Here is a 16,648-nt window from a genome sequence, read left to right on the forward strand (position 1 = left end):
TCTACTTGTCCTCATTTGTTTTATTCTGGACCCCCCCCCCCCCTCACTAAATGTAAAGTAAGCCTATCACACAGATTCTGCTGTATGATCCCAGCCTCATGTGGTGTCTCTTTACCTGCGACATGCTGAGGCTTCATAGGGCCTGTCTTCATCAGGAAGGGCTCTCCACCCTCGAACGCCAAGATGGGCTCACTGACCAGCCCGCTCTGAGTCTGTGCTGGATTACTACTGTTGTTCAACTGGATGATCTCCTCGAAGTCAGCCGCTTCTCCATTGGCTGATAAGCCGTTCTGGTGAGTGGCGGGCTGGACGCCATTCACAACAGGAGCCGACACTGCTGCACTCTGCAGATTTCCAGCTGCTGCAGATTGAGAAGAAATAAATAAGATTAGATGTTTTTTAGACTTTATTGTGATGAAGTAGTCTGACCGCTGTGATGCTTACCCTTACTGAGCTCTGTGTCCTTGCCATTCACCTGTGGAGAAGCTTTGACGTCCTTCTGTGATCAAGAAGGACAAAAAGAGGTTTGTTATTTCAAACACAGACAAGAAGTTTAGTTTCTTCAAGCTTGTTTAAAAAGGCTCACACAAACCTTATCACCTGCATCACTTTTCCGAGTCCTCTTCATGATCTCCTCAAGGCGCTGTGCAGATCAGACAGAGATCAGTTAGAGAGCTGCTGAACTCGAGCATGACCTGAGTGACTTTCTGAGCCCTGACATGTTTTTCTCCTCACCTTCTTCCTCTCCAGCCGCTCCTGCTCTTCCTTCTGGAAGTGCTTCTCCCTCTCCAGGCGCTGACGCTCGGCCTCCTCACGGGCTTTGGCTTCAGCCTCCTCCCTCTGAAAAATGAAAAAATATTCAGAGGAATGTTTTTTTTCTCAAGTTTTGATTTTAGCTCATAGAAAAGTCTGCCTGTTCAAACATGCAGCTACAGCACTACAGCCACATTTTGCTTATATTTACATTTCAATTCAGGTCTTTTACTTAGTTTTAGTGGAGTAATTTCACAGTGTGTTTTTACACTAACCACACATTGTGTGTTTGTGTGTGAATGTGCTGTAATGGAGATTGACTGTTGACCACCAGGGGGCAGCACATGCAGTCTGTTGTGCAGCCTTCAGTCCAGGGTTCATATAATAACTCCACTCAATGCTTCACTGAATACTTAGACTCGGCAGATGCAAACAGATGTGTTGAAATCAGCAATAAAAGCAAAACGTGTCTGTAACTTGCTGCTTCTCCACACTTTGGACTAAAATGATCTGATCACAGAACAGTTCACACACAGCAAGCTCAGCACTCTAAAATATAAGGAGGCCATTCCCGCCTCGAGTGAGTGACCTGTCATGATGGAACAATAGTCCAATTGAAGGGCTAGCTGATAGCTTCAGGCATGGCACAGCAAGTGTACAAGACGGAGGCAAACAGGCCAGTCGCGATCACAATGGCTGCCTCAGCCTCTGCCCTCCTGCATTATGGAGGTCACCAGCTGGCATCTGCCTGGGCAGACAAGACGCCTCTGACGAGCAGGACTCACACATGACACACATCGCCTGTGACAGCAGCACACACTCTCCTCCTTTAATCTGCCCAGATGCCAGACAGTCAGGGGGATGAGTGAGTCAGAGCGGGGACTGATGTTTGGGTTCACGTACAGTAAGCCCCCACACCCCCCTGACAGCTCTGGCCAGATGGTAAATGAGCTTACTGCATGTGTGGCTCACAGAGAAGTGTGCTGGTTAATGGAAAGTTAGAGGTTTGCAGTCTATAAAGTGTTTACAGGTAGAAGATTTCTATTTTCCTTTAAGGACTTGTGTCCAAATTGGATTAAAAACATCACAAACACTCGCTCATATGCTGGGGAAGATCATGTGATAAGAGAAAGCTGACCTGGACATTGTTGTAAGAGCCACTTGAGCACATTTGGCGTGGCTGTAGTTCAGGAGGTAGAGCAAGTTGGTCTCTGCACACTGTCAACGTTTCTGTGTGCTTCAGTGTCAGAGAATGTCAAGTACTACTTATTAGTAAGATCTTATATATGTTCTAATATATATAACAATAATAAGTTCAAACAAGAGTTCATGTACTTCTGAAATAGTGTATTCGAGGTGTAAGACACTGCGGCTGCAGTATGTATGTTTACATTTGTTCACATTATTTTTTCTTGAAGTTCTGATACAAACATTACAAAGATTAGGAACCACATGCTGCTTATAAGACTGGACAACAAGTTTTTCAGGATGTGAGGACATTCATTTATTCACTCTGTCAGTTGGAGTCTGGAACATGAGTCAAAACTAACTAACCTTTCAGACTTCCTTGTAGGAACAAAGTAAAAGAGCCACCACACTTGTTCTGAGCTCTCTGTGATGGGAACTAACCTGTCTCTGCAGCCTCTCGTTCTCCTCCTGCTCGGCTTTGGCTCTCTCCTGCGCCTCCTTCTCCTCCTGATCTCGCTGGGCTTTGTCCCTAAGACGCTGCTGCTCAGCCATGAATCGAGCCTCCTCCTCTCTGCGCTTCCTCTCCTCTGCCTCCCGGACAATCGCCTCCTCCCGAAGGATTCTGAAGATATGTATGTGTGTTACGTACAGTGCTGCACAAGCTCATGTTATATATGTTTACAGTTTTGTGGGGTGTGTGTGAACTGATGTGACTTCAAAGAAATGATTACAATCATTGTAGCAAGGAGAGAAAATAACTTTACAATGTGATGCAATGCATTGCAAGTTTAACAGTGTTTTTATTGGAGGACTGGTGTTTTGGGTTACATCACATCGTAAAGTGTTCCAGTTATTAAAAAGTATTTTTAATGTCTGTCTCTTGGCAGTAAAGAAAAAATATAATTTCATACATTGTTCTACACACTGTTTCTTCATCATATGGTGATCATATTGTGGTCTGACCTGTTCTTGTGTTCCTGCTCCAGACGCTCCTGCTCCTCTCTCTCCCGCTGCTCTCTGGCTTGTCTGCGTTTCTCTGCCAGGACACGAGCAGCCTCCTCTGGGTTGTTGGTGCCGGCTGATGGCCTGCTGGCGGGTGCAGCTGGGGTGGAAGCCACAGCGGTGGCAGGTGTAGGAGAAGGAGCAGGATTACTGGTGGAGGCTGCAACCGTAGAAGCAGCTGAGGCAACTGGCTCTACGTTTGGCACAGCCGGAGAGGCTGCTGATACAACGGGTAGGCTGAGGGAAGGAGGTGTAACCAGTGCAGAGGACACCACGATGGCTGGGACATTAGTGGAGTCTGTCAAAGGGGAAGACAGAGAGATGACACGAGATGAAGATAAATCATCATATATTTTACATTTTTAATAATTTATAATGAGGCTATGAATTTTTAAGGGCTTGATTTTCATGAAGCCAGTGACACGATGCAGATCAGTCAACTGCACTACGTGTGTCTGCGATGAGCCAAATGCACTTATAATAAATACAAATAAAACATTATCATACATTATTTTTTATTGTTGCCTGTTATGTGTCAAACTTAAATATTTTGATCAGACTTTAGCAGAACTTCCTTCACGTCTGTCTTCAGTTTAACACCAGGTAGTGCCATCAGTAAAATTCAAGTGGAATTAAAAATAAATAAAAAAAACTGTTTGTTTTTGTTAGTCTATTCAGATAATTTGCTTCTTAAAGTGTAACATTGATTTGAAAAATAACTTTTTAGTTTCAGGGAACACAATAATAAAAGTAAACAGGATGATCTCTGCCACATCAGGTTCATGATCACAGCCACAGGTCTTCCTGGACTGTAATTCAGTAGAGTGTAAAGTAGAGCTCCAGGTCAGACTGATTTAAAAGGTGGCAGGCTGAGCTGTTATCTGAAACTTTTGGAATAATGAATCAAAGGATGATCAATAGTTTGGTTTCTGTTGCTGTTTTTTGACATGAGTCTGGTTGACAACATAACATGGCTCCAGTTAGAGGCTGCAGGTGGAACACACACTCTGCTGTAATCATGCATGTTCACAATGCAACACGGATGTCAGCCAAAAACCTTGAGGTCACCTTGAAGCTTGGATATTGTCTCCATGGTAACCACACTCACTCTTTTTCTCCTCTGGGGTCTCTGGCTGTTGGGATTCGTGGCCTGTTTCCACAGCAACTGCAGTGACTGTCTGAGACTGGACCCTGGCGGGTGTCTGGGCTCGTTTGGGTCTGGTCTTGGTACCAGTAGGAGGTGTCTTCTTGCCTGTGGGGGTCTTGGCGGCTGCTGCAGGCACCAGGGGGGACAAGGGCCGGCTCTTGGGGGCGGCAGGTGATGGAGGTCTGTTTTTTGGCTTCGGGGTGCTGATTAGAATGAGAGAGTGGGGGTGAATCAGCGGCATAGGAGATGAGATTTCATAGCAGAGCAGGAAAAGGTAATGAGGGTCACAGTGCACTAAAGCCCAGAACTAGATCATGTGGAAGATATGAGTGACCTGATGTGAAACTCCACATTCGGTCGCCATGATTCTTTGGCTTTAGGGGGCTGTAACATGAGAGGGGGGAAGCAAGGAGCCATCTTTCTCCCCCTATGTATCAGTCAGGAAAACCCTGCTCTGTCTGAGAGCTTCTCACTCAGCTGCTGGCAGACTGGCCCTCGGCTGCTGACTGAACGCTGTCCAGCAGAGTCTCTTTTAATAGTTAGATTATTGCAGTCTGGACCATCTGTCCAACATTAACCTGCTCCAAGGACATATGAGCTCCCTCTCTCTATAAACTACGCCTTCAATATCAAATTCATTTAACAGTTTTAGAGTGAAAATAGATCTAATTGGTACAAACAGTTTGTGTCTGGGTTCGCAGACCATACCTGGTCTCTGGCCTGGATCTCTGGGTCGTGGTGGTGGGTGACGTTATCTGTCTCTTCTTCTGCACTTTCTCTTTTGTGAGAGCGTTCTTCTCTTTTTCGTTCTCCCTCTCCTTGTCTTTCTTCTCTTTTTTCTTTTTGTCCACCTTGGGGAAAGACGTGATACAATAAGCAGTTATGACCACAGGCTAAGGCTGACACACGTGCCTGACATGAAGCTTGTTTGTCAAATGTCAGTATTGTCCCCCGGCAGTCTAATCCTATGGCAGCATAACTAAGGGATGACCTGAGCCAGCCCTAACTATAAGCTTTATCAAAAAGGAAAGTCTTAAGTCTACTCTTAAAAGTGTTGACCGTGTCTGCCTCCTGAACCCAGAATGGTAGTTTGTTCCACAGAAGAGGAGCCTGATAGCTTCAATTAAATTCAAATCAATTCAATTTTATTTCTACAGCATATCATAACAAAAGTTATCCACTTATCCACTTTCCATACCGAGCAGGTCTAGACCGTATTCTTGACAATATTATCTACAGAGACTCAACAATTCCACCACGAGGAAGCACTTGGTGGCAGTGGTGAGGAAAAACTTATTTTAAGAGGCAGAAACCTCATTTAACTTGTTCACTAGGTCAGTACTAGGGCTAATTTAGCCACGGAAAGTGCCTTGTGCTTACCAAGTTAATTAGAAGCGTCCATTTGAATGATGCATTCACATGGTCAAGAATTTTTAGCAGCTAAATGCTCCTCTATGTTCACCATCTAGTCACGTCTAGCAATTGTGTGTGTCTGCTGTCTGGTGTTGGGCAGCTTGTGTACAGTGTGAATGAAAACAACAACCTGAACGATGCTGAAAGGTCAGCAGGTCTGAGGGAAACTGGTCAGGCGATACTTATCCTTAGCATAATTAATGCAGAGATAATACACAGTCATTTACACCATTGTTTGTATGAGGTAGATTGGTGCAGGTTTAAATCTTCTTTTCATTCTCATTTAAAAGGTTTGATAGATTTACATAAAAATGTCTTTCAGAACAATTTCATTCTAATCAGTGCAGTAGGTTTGTGTATATGAAAGACATGACGTGTGTGTGTGTGTGTGTGTGTGTGTGTGTGTGTGTGTGTGTGTGTGTGTGTGTGTGTGTGTGTGTGTGTGTATGTATACCAGTGTGGAGTTTCGTCGGCGCTGGCGCTGGGTGATGTCTGGTGTGCTGGCAGAGGAGACCCTCCAGCGCTCTGCAGCGTTCTGGTGCGGGTGGTGATGGGAGCAGACGTTCAGCGGGCTGGCAGAGGCTGAACGGGAGCAGTGGTGAGAGTCTAAGTAACACATAGACATGCAGAGAGCGGCAGCAGGGCCGAGGTCACAACACCCCAACACACACACATACACCATGCAGACAGACATGAGACATTTTGAGAAGACAAACACAACATGAACACAACATGCTCCAACATAATGACTCAAATCCTGCTGACACATAAAGTAATGATGACAAGTTGAATCATCTCTTCTTGTTACCCGTTAGTGTCTTTAACAGCTTAATTTTTCATAGCAGCAACAACCACATTTCCCCTTTAGGAATCAACTTTAATAATCAATGAATTATTATTCATAATTATTAATTGAAGTGTTAACGGGAGATTCTGCTTCACATTTAATCAGTTAATCCAACAGATAATTGACAGATGAACTGATATTAAAGATCATAGTTGGTTGTAGACTTATCTTCAGTCAAACCAAATGCCGCCACCAACAGAAATATGAATACATGACACAAAGAGAGAGGTGAAAAGATAAAGACTAAAACAAGTTATTTTGAAATTGAAAGTGACAAATATTAGCTGCATTCAAAGTTAAATTTGGGCAGATTTTGGATTGTTGGTGTGGATTTTTCCACACTTTCTTTAGACTGAACAATCAATCTAACAGATTTATCAATAATTAATGTGGAGACAACGATCTCACCACAAGGTCCATTCTCATTTTTTGAAGACAGTTTGAGGACTTCAGAATGGACAAGCTCACAAAGAGAAATTTGAGCTTGAGCTGATGAAGGTCAAATCATATGATCAAAAGCTCCAGAACAGTTACCACATGGACCTTGTAGTACGATTTTACCTCAACTGCTGTTTCCATGGTAAAGAATGACAACAGCTGGATGCAGTTTTATATCACCACAGAAATTTATATAAAGATAAAGAGAACAGAAACAACACTACAGGTGACCAGCATTCCTCCTCCATGCACACAGCAGTTATGTGCACAAAAGGGGATTGTGGGTACATTGAGCAGAAATAGATGTGTGTCTTACACTCGCGAGAGTCGCTGTTGAGGAGGGTGGCAGCGCTGCGGCTGCGGGCCAAGAAAGAGAGTGTCGGCGTCATGAGCCGCTCCACAATCCGGCTCTCCCACGGGCTCAGACGCAGGCTGCGGGCTGACACAAGAGGGTGCTGTCAGTTTCAGGTTACAGTCAGAGCACACAGGCACTCACAGGTGCTCACCACAAACACACCCAACCATCATACACTCTACCACTGCAGGAGGTGTACTGCTCCTCACTGATGACACTGCAGCACATCCCTTCTTGCCACACACACACACACACACACACACACACACACACACACACACGACAATCTCCCTCCATCTGATGCAGACTGGAGTTTTACATTGCATTCATGTGCTGCATTCATGTGCTGCTTCAAAGGTAAGTTCCTCAAAGAAGGATGATGAATTTGGAATGTCTGAGAAAGTGTTAGCAGGTTACGACGTTATGTGTTCTCTGAGTTTGAACTATCTGACAACATTGCACATGAATAAAATGATGCAGATGTTTCTACTGGCACATGAAATCACTGTATCAATGATCTGTAACATTTCTCAGAGGCACCGGAATCATCATCCATCATCTCATTGGTTGATTTTGGCATCAGAAGGCGGAGCCAAGACACCACAGGTCACAGGTAAGCTAACTGAAATATGAGGCCAGCAGGAACTTTAGTTATCTTACAAACATTAGCATTGTATTTCTACAGCACCAAATCATAAACAGAAGTTATCTCATGACACCTTCCATACAGAGCAGGTCTAGACTGTTTTCTTTTATTATTTACAGAGACTCAACAATTCCCACCATGAGCAAGCACTTGACAACAATGGCAAGGAAACACTTCCTGTAAGAGGAAAGCTCCAAGGCTAGTAGGGCTAGTTTAGCCATGGATAGTTAATGGATACTTGGGTTAAATGGTGCCTTCAGATGTAATTGTGTTTTCAAGTTAATGAGTCCATCTGAATGATGCATTCACATAGTCATGACTCAGATATAACCATAATAAACTAGAGTTTTCCTTTGAACTGTTTTTTTTTTAGCTCCACCCATTGAAGTTGACCTCATCAGCACTGTGAGGAGACGATCATGATCACTGCATGTAGAGCGTGTATGTAGAACTCCAGTCTGCCAACTCAGACAGACTCAAAGAAACCCAAAGATACAGAAAAGTCACACAGGATGAATGACACAGTACCTGACATTAGATAACAACACACAGAGAGCAAACCCACATTAAGTTTCATTACTTACCGCTCAAAAACACATCACACAAGAAGCCAGTGAGACTCTTTACTCGACCCCACTTAAACCAATGCAATGCGAAGGCCTAGCATAGGATTAGTGCTGTTTGTTCTATAAGCAACACACACTATTCTGACTGTAACACCGGGCTGGTGTCATACAGTGTGTATCTGTTATTGAGTGTCATGTGATGAAGATTTAGCACATATGACGTCCAACAACAGCAGAATATAATCAGATGCATTGTAATGATGGGTGAAAAAAAAAAACACCAATAAGTCATTCTCTCATGATTAAAGCAAACTTAATGTCAGAGAAGAAAGTTGCTTTTAGTCAAAGATCAGCCCAATCTTTGATTCTAGCAGAATCAACTGCGTCTGAAATGATTTTCTAAAGCACAAGTCTAGAAAACCCAACAGAGAGAAAATTTTCACACAGAATCTCATATAGAGGAAGACACAGTTCAAACTGAAATAAAGAAACAAACAGTTGAAGCATTTTCCTTCCAGTCATTCAAAGTTTAGATTGCAGTGCACTGCAGACAGTGGAAAGTGAATGTACTCAGTTTTTTGAGCTTTGATTTTTGAGCTCATTTTCACATTTAATGTTACTTTATATTTAACTTCATTACATGAGAGTCAAATATTTTCCTTTTTTACTTCACTGTGTTCTAAATGAATGAATAGATATGAATAGAAAAAATGACCCATCACTGTATAAAGTCATTATTAAAGTATCTAGTAGTATTTTTATTTCTGATGCTTATGTACATTTAGACGTTACATTTACTTGAGCAGAACTCTTACTTTTGTACATAGAAATTATTTATTTGCTTTCTTGCTTAAGTTTGATGAGCAGATTGATGCTACTCTCACGTCTCTATGCTAAATATGAAGCTACGACCAGCGGGCGGTTAGCTTAGCTTAGCACAAACACTGGACACCAGTGAGTAAGTAGTCTAGCACATAACCCGCTGAAATCAACAACTTATCATTTTTACAGATTACAACAAACCAGATAGAAAGTGGTCATTCACTAAAGTATTTTGTTACAGGCTGACTGGAATCTCACTAGCTAACACTGTGTGTGTGTTCCTAAAAATACAACCAAAAAGTGTGCAGAAGACAAAAACATAGATGGACAGAGAATGCACCATCTCATGTTGAGATCTGATCAAATACGACAGCTGGTCCAGTTTGTATGAATTTCCTGTCTCATATACAAAAACCTCAGCTGACAACATGCTGTGCACGGATGATTTTTAGTGACAGCTCCACTATGTGCATTGCTCCTTCTCAATGCTCTGTGATGCATCGCTCTGCTGACATACACAAAGGTATGCATGACACCTCTAAACACATACCACACATACACATGATAATAGTGCAATAACAACAGTGCTGACAAGAACGACATGAGGTGTGAGTCTTGTTGTTCATATGCGTTTCACGTAAAAAATGGATCATATCCTGGCCCTTCTTATGTAACAGCATATGCAGTCACCTCTGCTGTACGTTGGCCAGATCATTTTAACAACATGATTTATGACTAACTGATAACCTAGCTACCTCCTGTTGCTAGGCAACAGTCATTTCACTCCTCTTCTTTCACCAATGTGGCAAGAAGAGGCTGAGCTGAGCTGCTGCCTGGTGATCAACCGTTCCCCTACAGATAGATTGATGCCTGAATACCCCCCCCCCCTTTCCACCCTGCTACACTATTAATGGTATAGTGTGCAGAGCGCAGAGCTCTAATATCGACTCTGGCTCTGCAAAAATATGATTCAGTTCTGAATTGTCCTTTCGTGTTCCCACCGTATCGCAGCAGCTGTACTAGTAATGATCGAGCATGAAATTTGAATCTATATTGTGGTGACGAGGAAGCCGAGAGCTGAACTGCTGATTGCACTGTGGGTGATACGATCTGTAATGACACATGTTATGAGGTGTGACCAATCTGAAATGAAGACAGCACTGCTTATGTACATATGGCAACTCAGGAGTCTAGAGGAATGAGATTGATAAAACAAGTTCATTTAGATATTTAAAAATCAGTTACTGTTGCCACCATGACAAAAGAACATTGGCTCAGTTTCTTGTTATAATGTGAAAAGTTTGTCTTCATTTACCAAATGATTCTGCTCTTTTTTTGTTTTAACATATTTGATCTTTTTACATCATGAAATCTTCCTGTTAAAACAACTAATGGAAGTGTTTGCTCTATGGATGATGACTATTGGATGAATCCTAATAACTCTGGTGATTCCCTGACTTTACCTATAGAGTCACCATCAGGTTTAAATTCACAACACTGTTTTCCTCTTACTGATGAAATTATAAATCTAAAGTTCTTTCTGTTACAGCCTTACCTTGTCAGGTACGATCAGTAGCATAGGGTGGCTAAGGTTAGCAAACTTTACAGAGTTGTTGTTGGATTGTAACTACCAATGCTGAGGCAGCTAGTTAGCTTCATGACACTCATCTACTTGCACTACTGTCGCACCACATTGTGTGTCTCAATCCTCACACTTCCATATGAACACTTCCTATTTTGAGGACTTAAGTGCATTCACACTGTCACGTCTGTCAAAATGATGGTGCACTCATAAAAGTCAAAGAGTTGAGTGTGGAATGCCGGACGCTTCCCGCCTTCAATGCTCAATGAGCTGAACTTGGCTTCACTGCTGTGAATCACAGTTGCACATGTGTCTGGGGATCACAGTGACTGTGACATTCCCATTAATCTCAGCTGTGTTTTGTGCTGAGTGCTAATAAGCTAATGTTAGCATGCTAACAAATGGCTAACACACGTGAACATTATATATATCAGTGTGTTAGCATTGTGCGCATGTTAGCTGATGTTAGCATTAAGCTTAAAGCAGTGCTGTACAGCCTCAGAGCATCTCTGTAACAACATAACAAATAACTGTGACGCTTGTTTCTTATGTATGTATATCTAACTGTATGTTTCTTTTGTGTGATTACAGGAAAGTTTCTGATACAACAAGAAAAACTTGTGTTGTTAAAACTAGAAAGGTTTCTTGTAGAAGCAGACTAACTGCAGTAATAATGAAATATATGTCACTATAACAATAAAAATGTGTCAATAAAGAAACTTTTCAAATGATAACAAGGAACTCAGCAAATATTTTTCAGGGTGGCAGCAATACATTGCTGTAAATAACTAACAAAGCCAGAGAGGCTTCATCTCCATGGAAACAGGCTTTACATTTACACAAAATAATACATAAAACCAAAATATGATACAATGAATGTGCACTTAGTCGCTCTACTTTCATTTGCAACAATCATACATATAATATCCACCACCACACCAAACCACCAACAGTAAAGTGGACGGGGACAACCAATAAAGAAGGTATTGTGACAAGATGTGAACTTATAAACCTATAAAACCAGAACAGATCACACAGGATGGCTCAGTGATGTCAATGTGAAAGGGAGGCTGATCAAAAATGCAGAGGAGACTCAAATCAATGACAACCACCAACTGAAATTAAAAACCACGATGCATACGAGACTGAGAGCGTGATAAGAGGAGGGAGTAGGTGGTAAATGACCAGTCACCAAGCACAGGCAGGCAGGCAGGCCACCAGAGACGACAGTTATAATAATAAAAGAAGAAAACCAAAAACCAGATTAGGGTGGGAGGAGGAGGGGGTGGAGGGGGATGAATAGGAAGGGAAAGGGAGGGAATAGGAAGCCTGGTGGACACTGATGTCGGGTCGTCCTTACTTCTGTTGGGGGAGTTCCAGAGCGTGGCAGAGGACTTGGACAGCCTGTTGTTAATGACAGGGTCCACCTGTCTCGGCAAGTTGACCGTGGAGGCCGAGCATCTGCCTGCACCGGAGAGAACGCAACAGACAACAACTGTTCATAAGGCGGCCGGGGTGCAGGCAGCCCCAGCTGAGGATGGATAAAAGATGGGGCTGCTGAATCCCTCGGACTGGATCTGGAGGAGAGCAGCGACTCGCCATTCTCTGTGGTCAAACTGGCTTCTCATTAACATTTAGGAGGAGATTAATCTGAATTCAGACTTGTGGGAAATGGGGAGGAAATTTAAGGAAAGTGTGGGAGGGGTTTGGTATAGTTAGAAATCGCATTTAGAGAAACTACTTTTGTCTTTTCTGCTGCAAGAAATTTGCATAAAACATCACACACAGAAACTCTCACACACACTCTGGATCTTTCATACTTTGAAGAAAGAAACTTGTCTTGACCTCAGTGTCACAGGTCCAAAAGGAGCAGCCATGTGACGGGCTGCTTTGACACCACAAACGGGACAGGGAGGTCTGGAAAAGGAAATGATCTCACAGCTCTCTGCAAAACACTGCTCACACTTCTAATCTAATGAAACATGTTCATGACAGCTGCCTGTGTAGCTTGTCTGGGATCACTGTTAAAATGGAGAAAATTGGTACTAAATAACTATTTCTGCCTAAAACATTGTCATTCACTGAGAAATGATAATGGTTAACATCATAAATGATTGAGTAGGTCATCTGCCTCTGGTTCTCCACCTATGACAGCATACCCTTCAGAAGCTATTTCCTTGAATTTCATCAGTTGGACCAGTGAGTCACAGTCTGTGCAGCATTGCTCAACTCGACGGCTTGAGTTACTGTGAGGATGTGATAAACTCCTGTCATTGTTTCCGGCCTCTGTAAGTGTCCATGTGGTTGTTGTGGTTTGAAACTCACTTTCTCTGCGGGAGGTCTGGTTGAGTCCGCCCGCCCAGGACCACCTCTGCTGACGGATCTCAGCCCACGTCTTCTTTGTCGACCGCTTGATAGCTGCTTCATATCTCTCCTGGAGAAGAACACAGTCAGTCCATCTTCACATATACACATTCATAATAAAGGAATAGTCAGAATAGTTTGACGTTTTGGGAAAGACACATTTGTCTTCTTGCGGAGAGTACTATAAATGTGCTAAGCTAAGCTTCTGCCTGCAGAAACAGCTAGCTTGGCTCTGTCCAAAGGTAACAAAACATGACTGGTGTCAATCTTTTCATCTAACTTATGAGCACTTCTGGTAGAATCATAAATATGATGTAGAACAGCCACGATCATTTCCACCAGCCGTGCAGCTGGTACACGGTTAGGGTTGCCACCTTGGATTTGTGAAAAAGGGACCAAATGTTGTGCTGGGCTGGGCCGAGCCCATTATTACTATTTCAGACTGACCAATGAACATGAAATCCGGACATAGGAGACAGATACAAAGTAATGTTAATTAGGGCTGCACGATATGGCCTATAACCAATATCTCGATATTTTTAAGCTATATCGGGATATACGATATACATCTCGATATTTTTATTTCTCCTGTAAATCACTATGAATGTTAAATTTAACCCTTTGATGCAAAAAATAACATCAGTCATGATTCAAGTAGACCCTTCTATTAGATTAGTAATGGCTGCGCCGCGTTTTAGCTGCGTCCTGTGTCAACTCACACCGGGCGTGTCTTGGCAGCGTAGTGAGCCGGCCGTATTCACGCGAGAATCCTGGACGTACGCGAGACCACGCGATAAACTGTGTATAAAGAAAACAACAACAAACAGCTGACTTTGCTTCTCCGACATGGAGGAGATTATAAAAAGCATCTGTTGTGTCATAAATGATTGTGTGTTGTTCCACTTCAACAATTAGTCTCTCATCGTTCATATTGAGACCCTTTGATCGATTGACTGCTCACCTGGTGCCACCGGTCATGACGTAACGTTGATGTGAAGTTGTGAAAAGCTACATGAACTGCGTATTGTGTTTTATTTTGAAAAGGGGGCGGAAGTTTATTACGTTGATTCTGTGTCGGATTTCCTGTCTGGTTGAAATTTCCGAGGTTTAGCAGCGACTCGAGTCAAAAATACAAATGCTATAGAATGCTCGCGCCGTGGCGCGGAGAGCCGTTGCTGAGATGCTCCGCGGCGCCCCCTGTGTGAGTGCTCTCATTGACTAGACTGGCAGCGATCTGCTCCGGTGACCGTGGCGCAGCCACTCCGGAGTGGGCCAGTGGGCCTTGTCTCTCCTCACTTGATACAAAAAGTACGCATGCGCGCAGGGGATTTTTCTGGGTGGGCGGGGCAGTGTGCTGCGTGCTGTGAGGAGCATAGACATATATACATAGACGCCGCATTGAGCGGGTTGGTCGTTGGTCGCGATACGTCAACGGGTCCGCCATATTGGAAATGGGTCTGCCCGTAAACTAATACAAGGAAATGGACTGAACTTCATAAAGCGCCTTTCTACAAAGTTCTTTTAAGTTGATGTCTCTTATACACCCATTCACACACACACTAATATATCTGGGAAACATGTATGTAACTTTTAAAGTGATGATTAGAAATGTTTACTCCTTATGTAAGCACCAAACCAACGTATGTATTTTTCTAATGCTGAGTGTTTACAGCTACTAATGTGTGTAACACTGTTATTGTGATGATAAATATTGAAATATTTATATTTAACATTTAATCAGTGTCTATAATAACCAGATCCTGAAATGTCGATGTGACATGAGGGTTTTCTGAATAAAGAGCACTAACGTGTACATACATACACATACACACACACACACACACACACACACACACACACAGGCATTGTTTCTGGTGCCTGTTTGTTTCCCAGATATATTAGTGTGTGTGTGAATGGGTATATAAGAGGCATTAACTTAAAGAACTTTGTAGAAAGGCGCTTTATGAAGTTCAGTCCATTTCCTTGTATTAGTTTACGGGCAGACCTGCCATTTCCAATATGGCGGCGACGTCGACGTACGATTCAGCGCTCAATGCGGCGTCTATGTATATATGTCTATGTTGAGGAGCACCAGGAGTGAGTGACAGGCAAAACTCCGGAGAATTAAATGATGACGGCTTAAAACATTTACGTGACAAGTACTCGATGGTCGCGATATAGTAATTTCATACAAATCACGTAGAACAAGCCGCGATATATCGAGTATATTCGATATATCGCCCACCCCTAATGTAAATACAACTCTTAGGGTTTGATGAGTTTAGACAGCTCCAGAAGCATGGGAACCTTTCTGGACTACAGAACGAAGGAAACCAAATAAAGTTTTTACATTTTCCACCAAAAAAAAAAGGACAAATTGTGCCCCGGGAGATATTTTTTTTCCCCAGGACAGCTGATGAAAAAAGAGAACAATTCTGGGAAAAACGGGATGGATGGCAACACTGTACATGGTGCAGGTGTGTCCAGTAGTATACAAAGTCACTGTTTTCAGCTGTAGTTAGTGTTACAGCATGTAACTTTCTGTAAAACCACAAACTGTTTGTTTGAGTATAGGTCAAACTAACGAGAACACGTTAAACAATGAAGAGGCGTTGGTAGGACGACTGCTTCCAGTCTTTATGCTAAGCTAGGCTAACCTGCTGTAACTAATAATTAGCATACAGAAAGGATAGTGGTACTGATCTTCTCATCTTACATCTCGACAGAAAAGAATACAATGCTGAAATGTAACACTGCAGTTAAAGGGGAAAATAAGTGCTCAGCAGAAGAGCCCACTACTCATAGGCATGTGACATTTCATTTCCAGAAGTCCCAAGCCAAAAATGTTGGAAACCACTGTTGTGATCAATAACTATGAACTCAGATAAGACCCAATGAAAAAGCTACAGTTCACCACTAGAAAATTGGATGTATGCTGGTAGTTGGCATCATAACTGATATTCAAGATGGAACCAAATCCATGTTACACAGGCAATTTTCCAGTGGTCAAAAACTGTTCTCAGCATTAGACCTATAAACACTGGCATACAGTTGATTTTTCCACCCTGACAATCAATTAACACTAAATATTTTGGAGTGTGAGAGTCAGTTCTACTGTATAAAGATAATAAAATAAATCAGTCTGTGTTATTGAATATTTGCTCACAGACACCATACCATCAGTTACCACCACATTAGCTCAGTGTCAATAATTAGTAACAAGATTTAAAATTGCATCAAAGGGTTAAACTATAATTTATTGATTACAGATTCCATGCCTGGGATCTTTCGAGTTGTTCGACCTGGTTAAACAAAAAAACTTTTCCCACCTTGTTCTTTTCTAGTTTCTGTCTCTGTTTCTCCTCCAGCAGAGCTCTGCGTTTCTCAGCCTTCAGCCTCTGCTCCTCCAGCTTCCTCCTGCGGTCCTCCAGCTGGCTCTCTCTCAGACGTCGGGCCTTCTCTTCTTTTTCCAGCCACTGGGCCTTCTTGGCCGCTGTCAGAGAGAGGCGTTCAAGTTTCTCATTT

General features: G+C 42.7%; 1 protein-coding gene across 7 annotated transcripts in view; it reads right to left on the reverse strand.

Moving 5' to 3' along the window:
- LOC104921538 (MAP7 domain-containing protein 1) overlaps positions 1 to 16,648 on the reverse strand; it is a 40,544-nt gene that overhangs the window by 1,890 nt on the left and 22,006 nt on the right. For 2 of the 7 annotated variants that reach the window (XM_027286810.1, XM_027286811.1), the window contains 14 exons: positions 16,453 to 16,616; positions 13,085 to 13,193; positions 12,120 to 12,224; positions 7,105 to 7,227; positions 5,958 to 6,109; positions 4,799 to 4,941; positions 4,052 to 4,293; positions 2,905 to 3,241; positions 2,383 to 2,563; positions 1,892 to 1,990; positions 736 to 840; positions 593 to 643; positions 445 to 499; positions 116 to 361 (listed from right to left, as the gene is read on the reverse strand). In XM_027286810.1, the coding sequence (XP_027142611.1) occupies positions 116 to 361; positions 445 to 499; positions 593 to 643; positions 736 to 840; positions 1,892 to 1,990; positions 2,383 to 2,563; positions 2,905 to 3,241; positions 4,052 to 4,293; positions 4,799 to 4,941; positions 5,958 to 6,109; positions 7,105 to 7,227; positions 12,120 to 12,224; positions 13,085 to 13,193; positions 16,453 to 16,616 (2,112 nt within the window). The remainder of the gene's footprint in view (positions 1 to 115; positions 362 to 444; positions 500 to 592; positions 644 to 735; positions 841 to 1,891; positions 1,991 to 2,382; positions 2,564 to 2,904; positions 3,242 to 4,051; positions 4,294 to 4,798; positions 4,942 to 5,957; positions 6,110 to 7,104; positions 7,228 to 12,119; positions 12,225 to 13,084; positions 13,194 to 16,452; positions 16,617 to 16,648) is intronic. The other 5 variants (XM_027286813.1, XM_027286814.1, XM_027286812.1 and 2 more) reach the window with 4 other exon arrangements.

This window comes from Larimichthys crocea, chromosome XIII, assembly GCF_000972845.2.
Source record: "Larimichthys crocea isolate SSNF chromosome XIII, L_crocea_2.0, whole genome shotgun sequence".
NCBI lineage: Eukaryota > Metazoa > Chordata > Actinopteri > Sciaenidae > Larimichthys > Larimichthys crocea.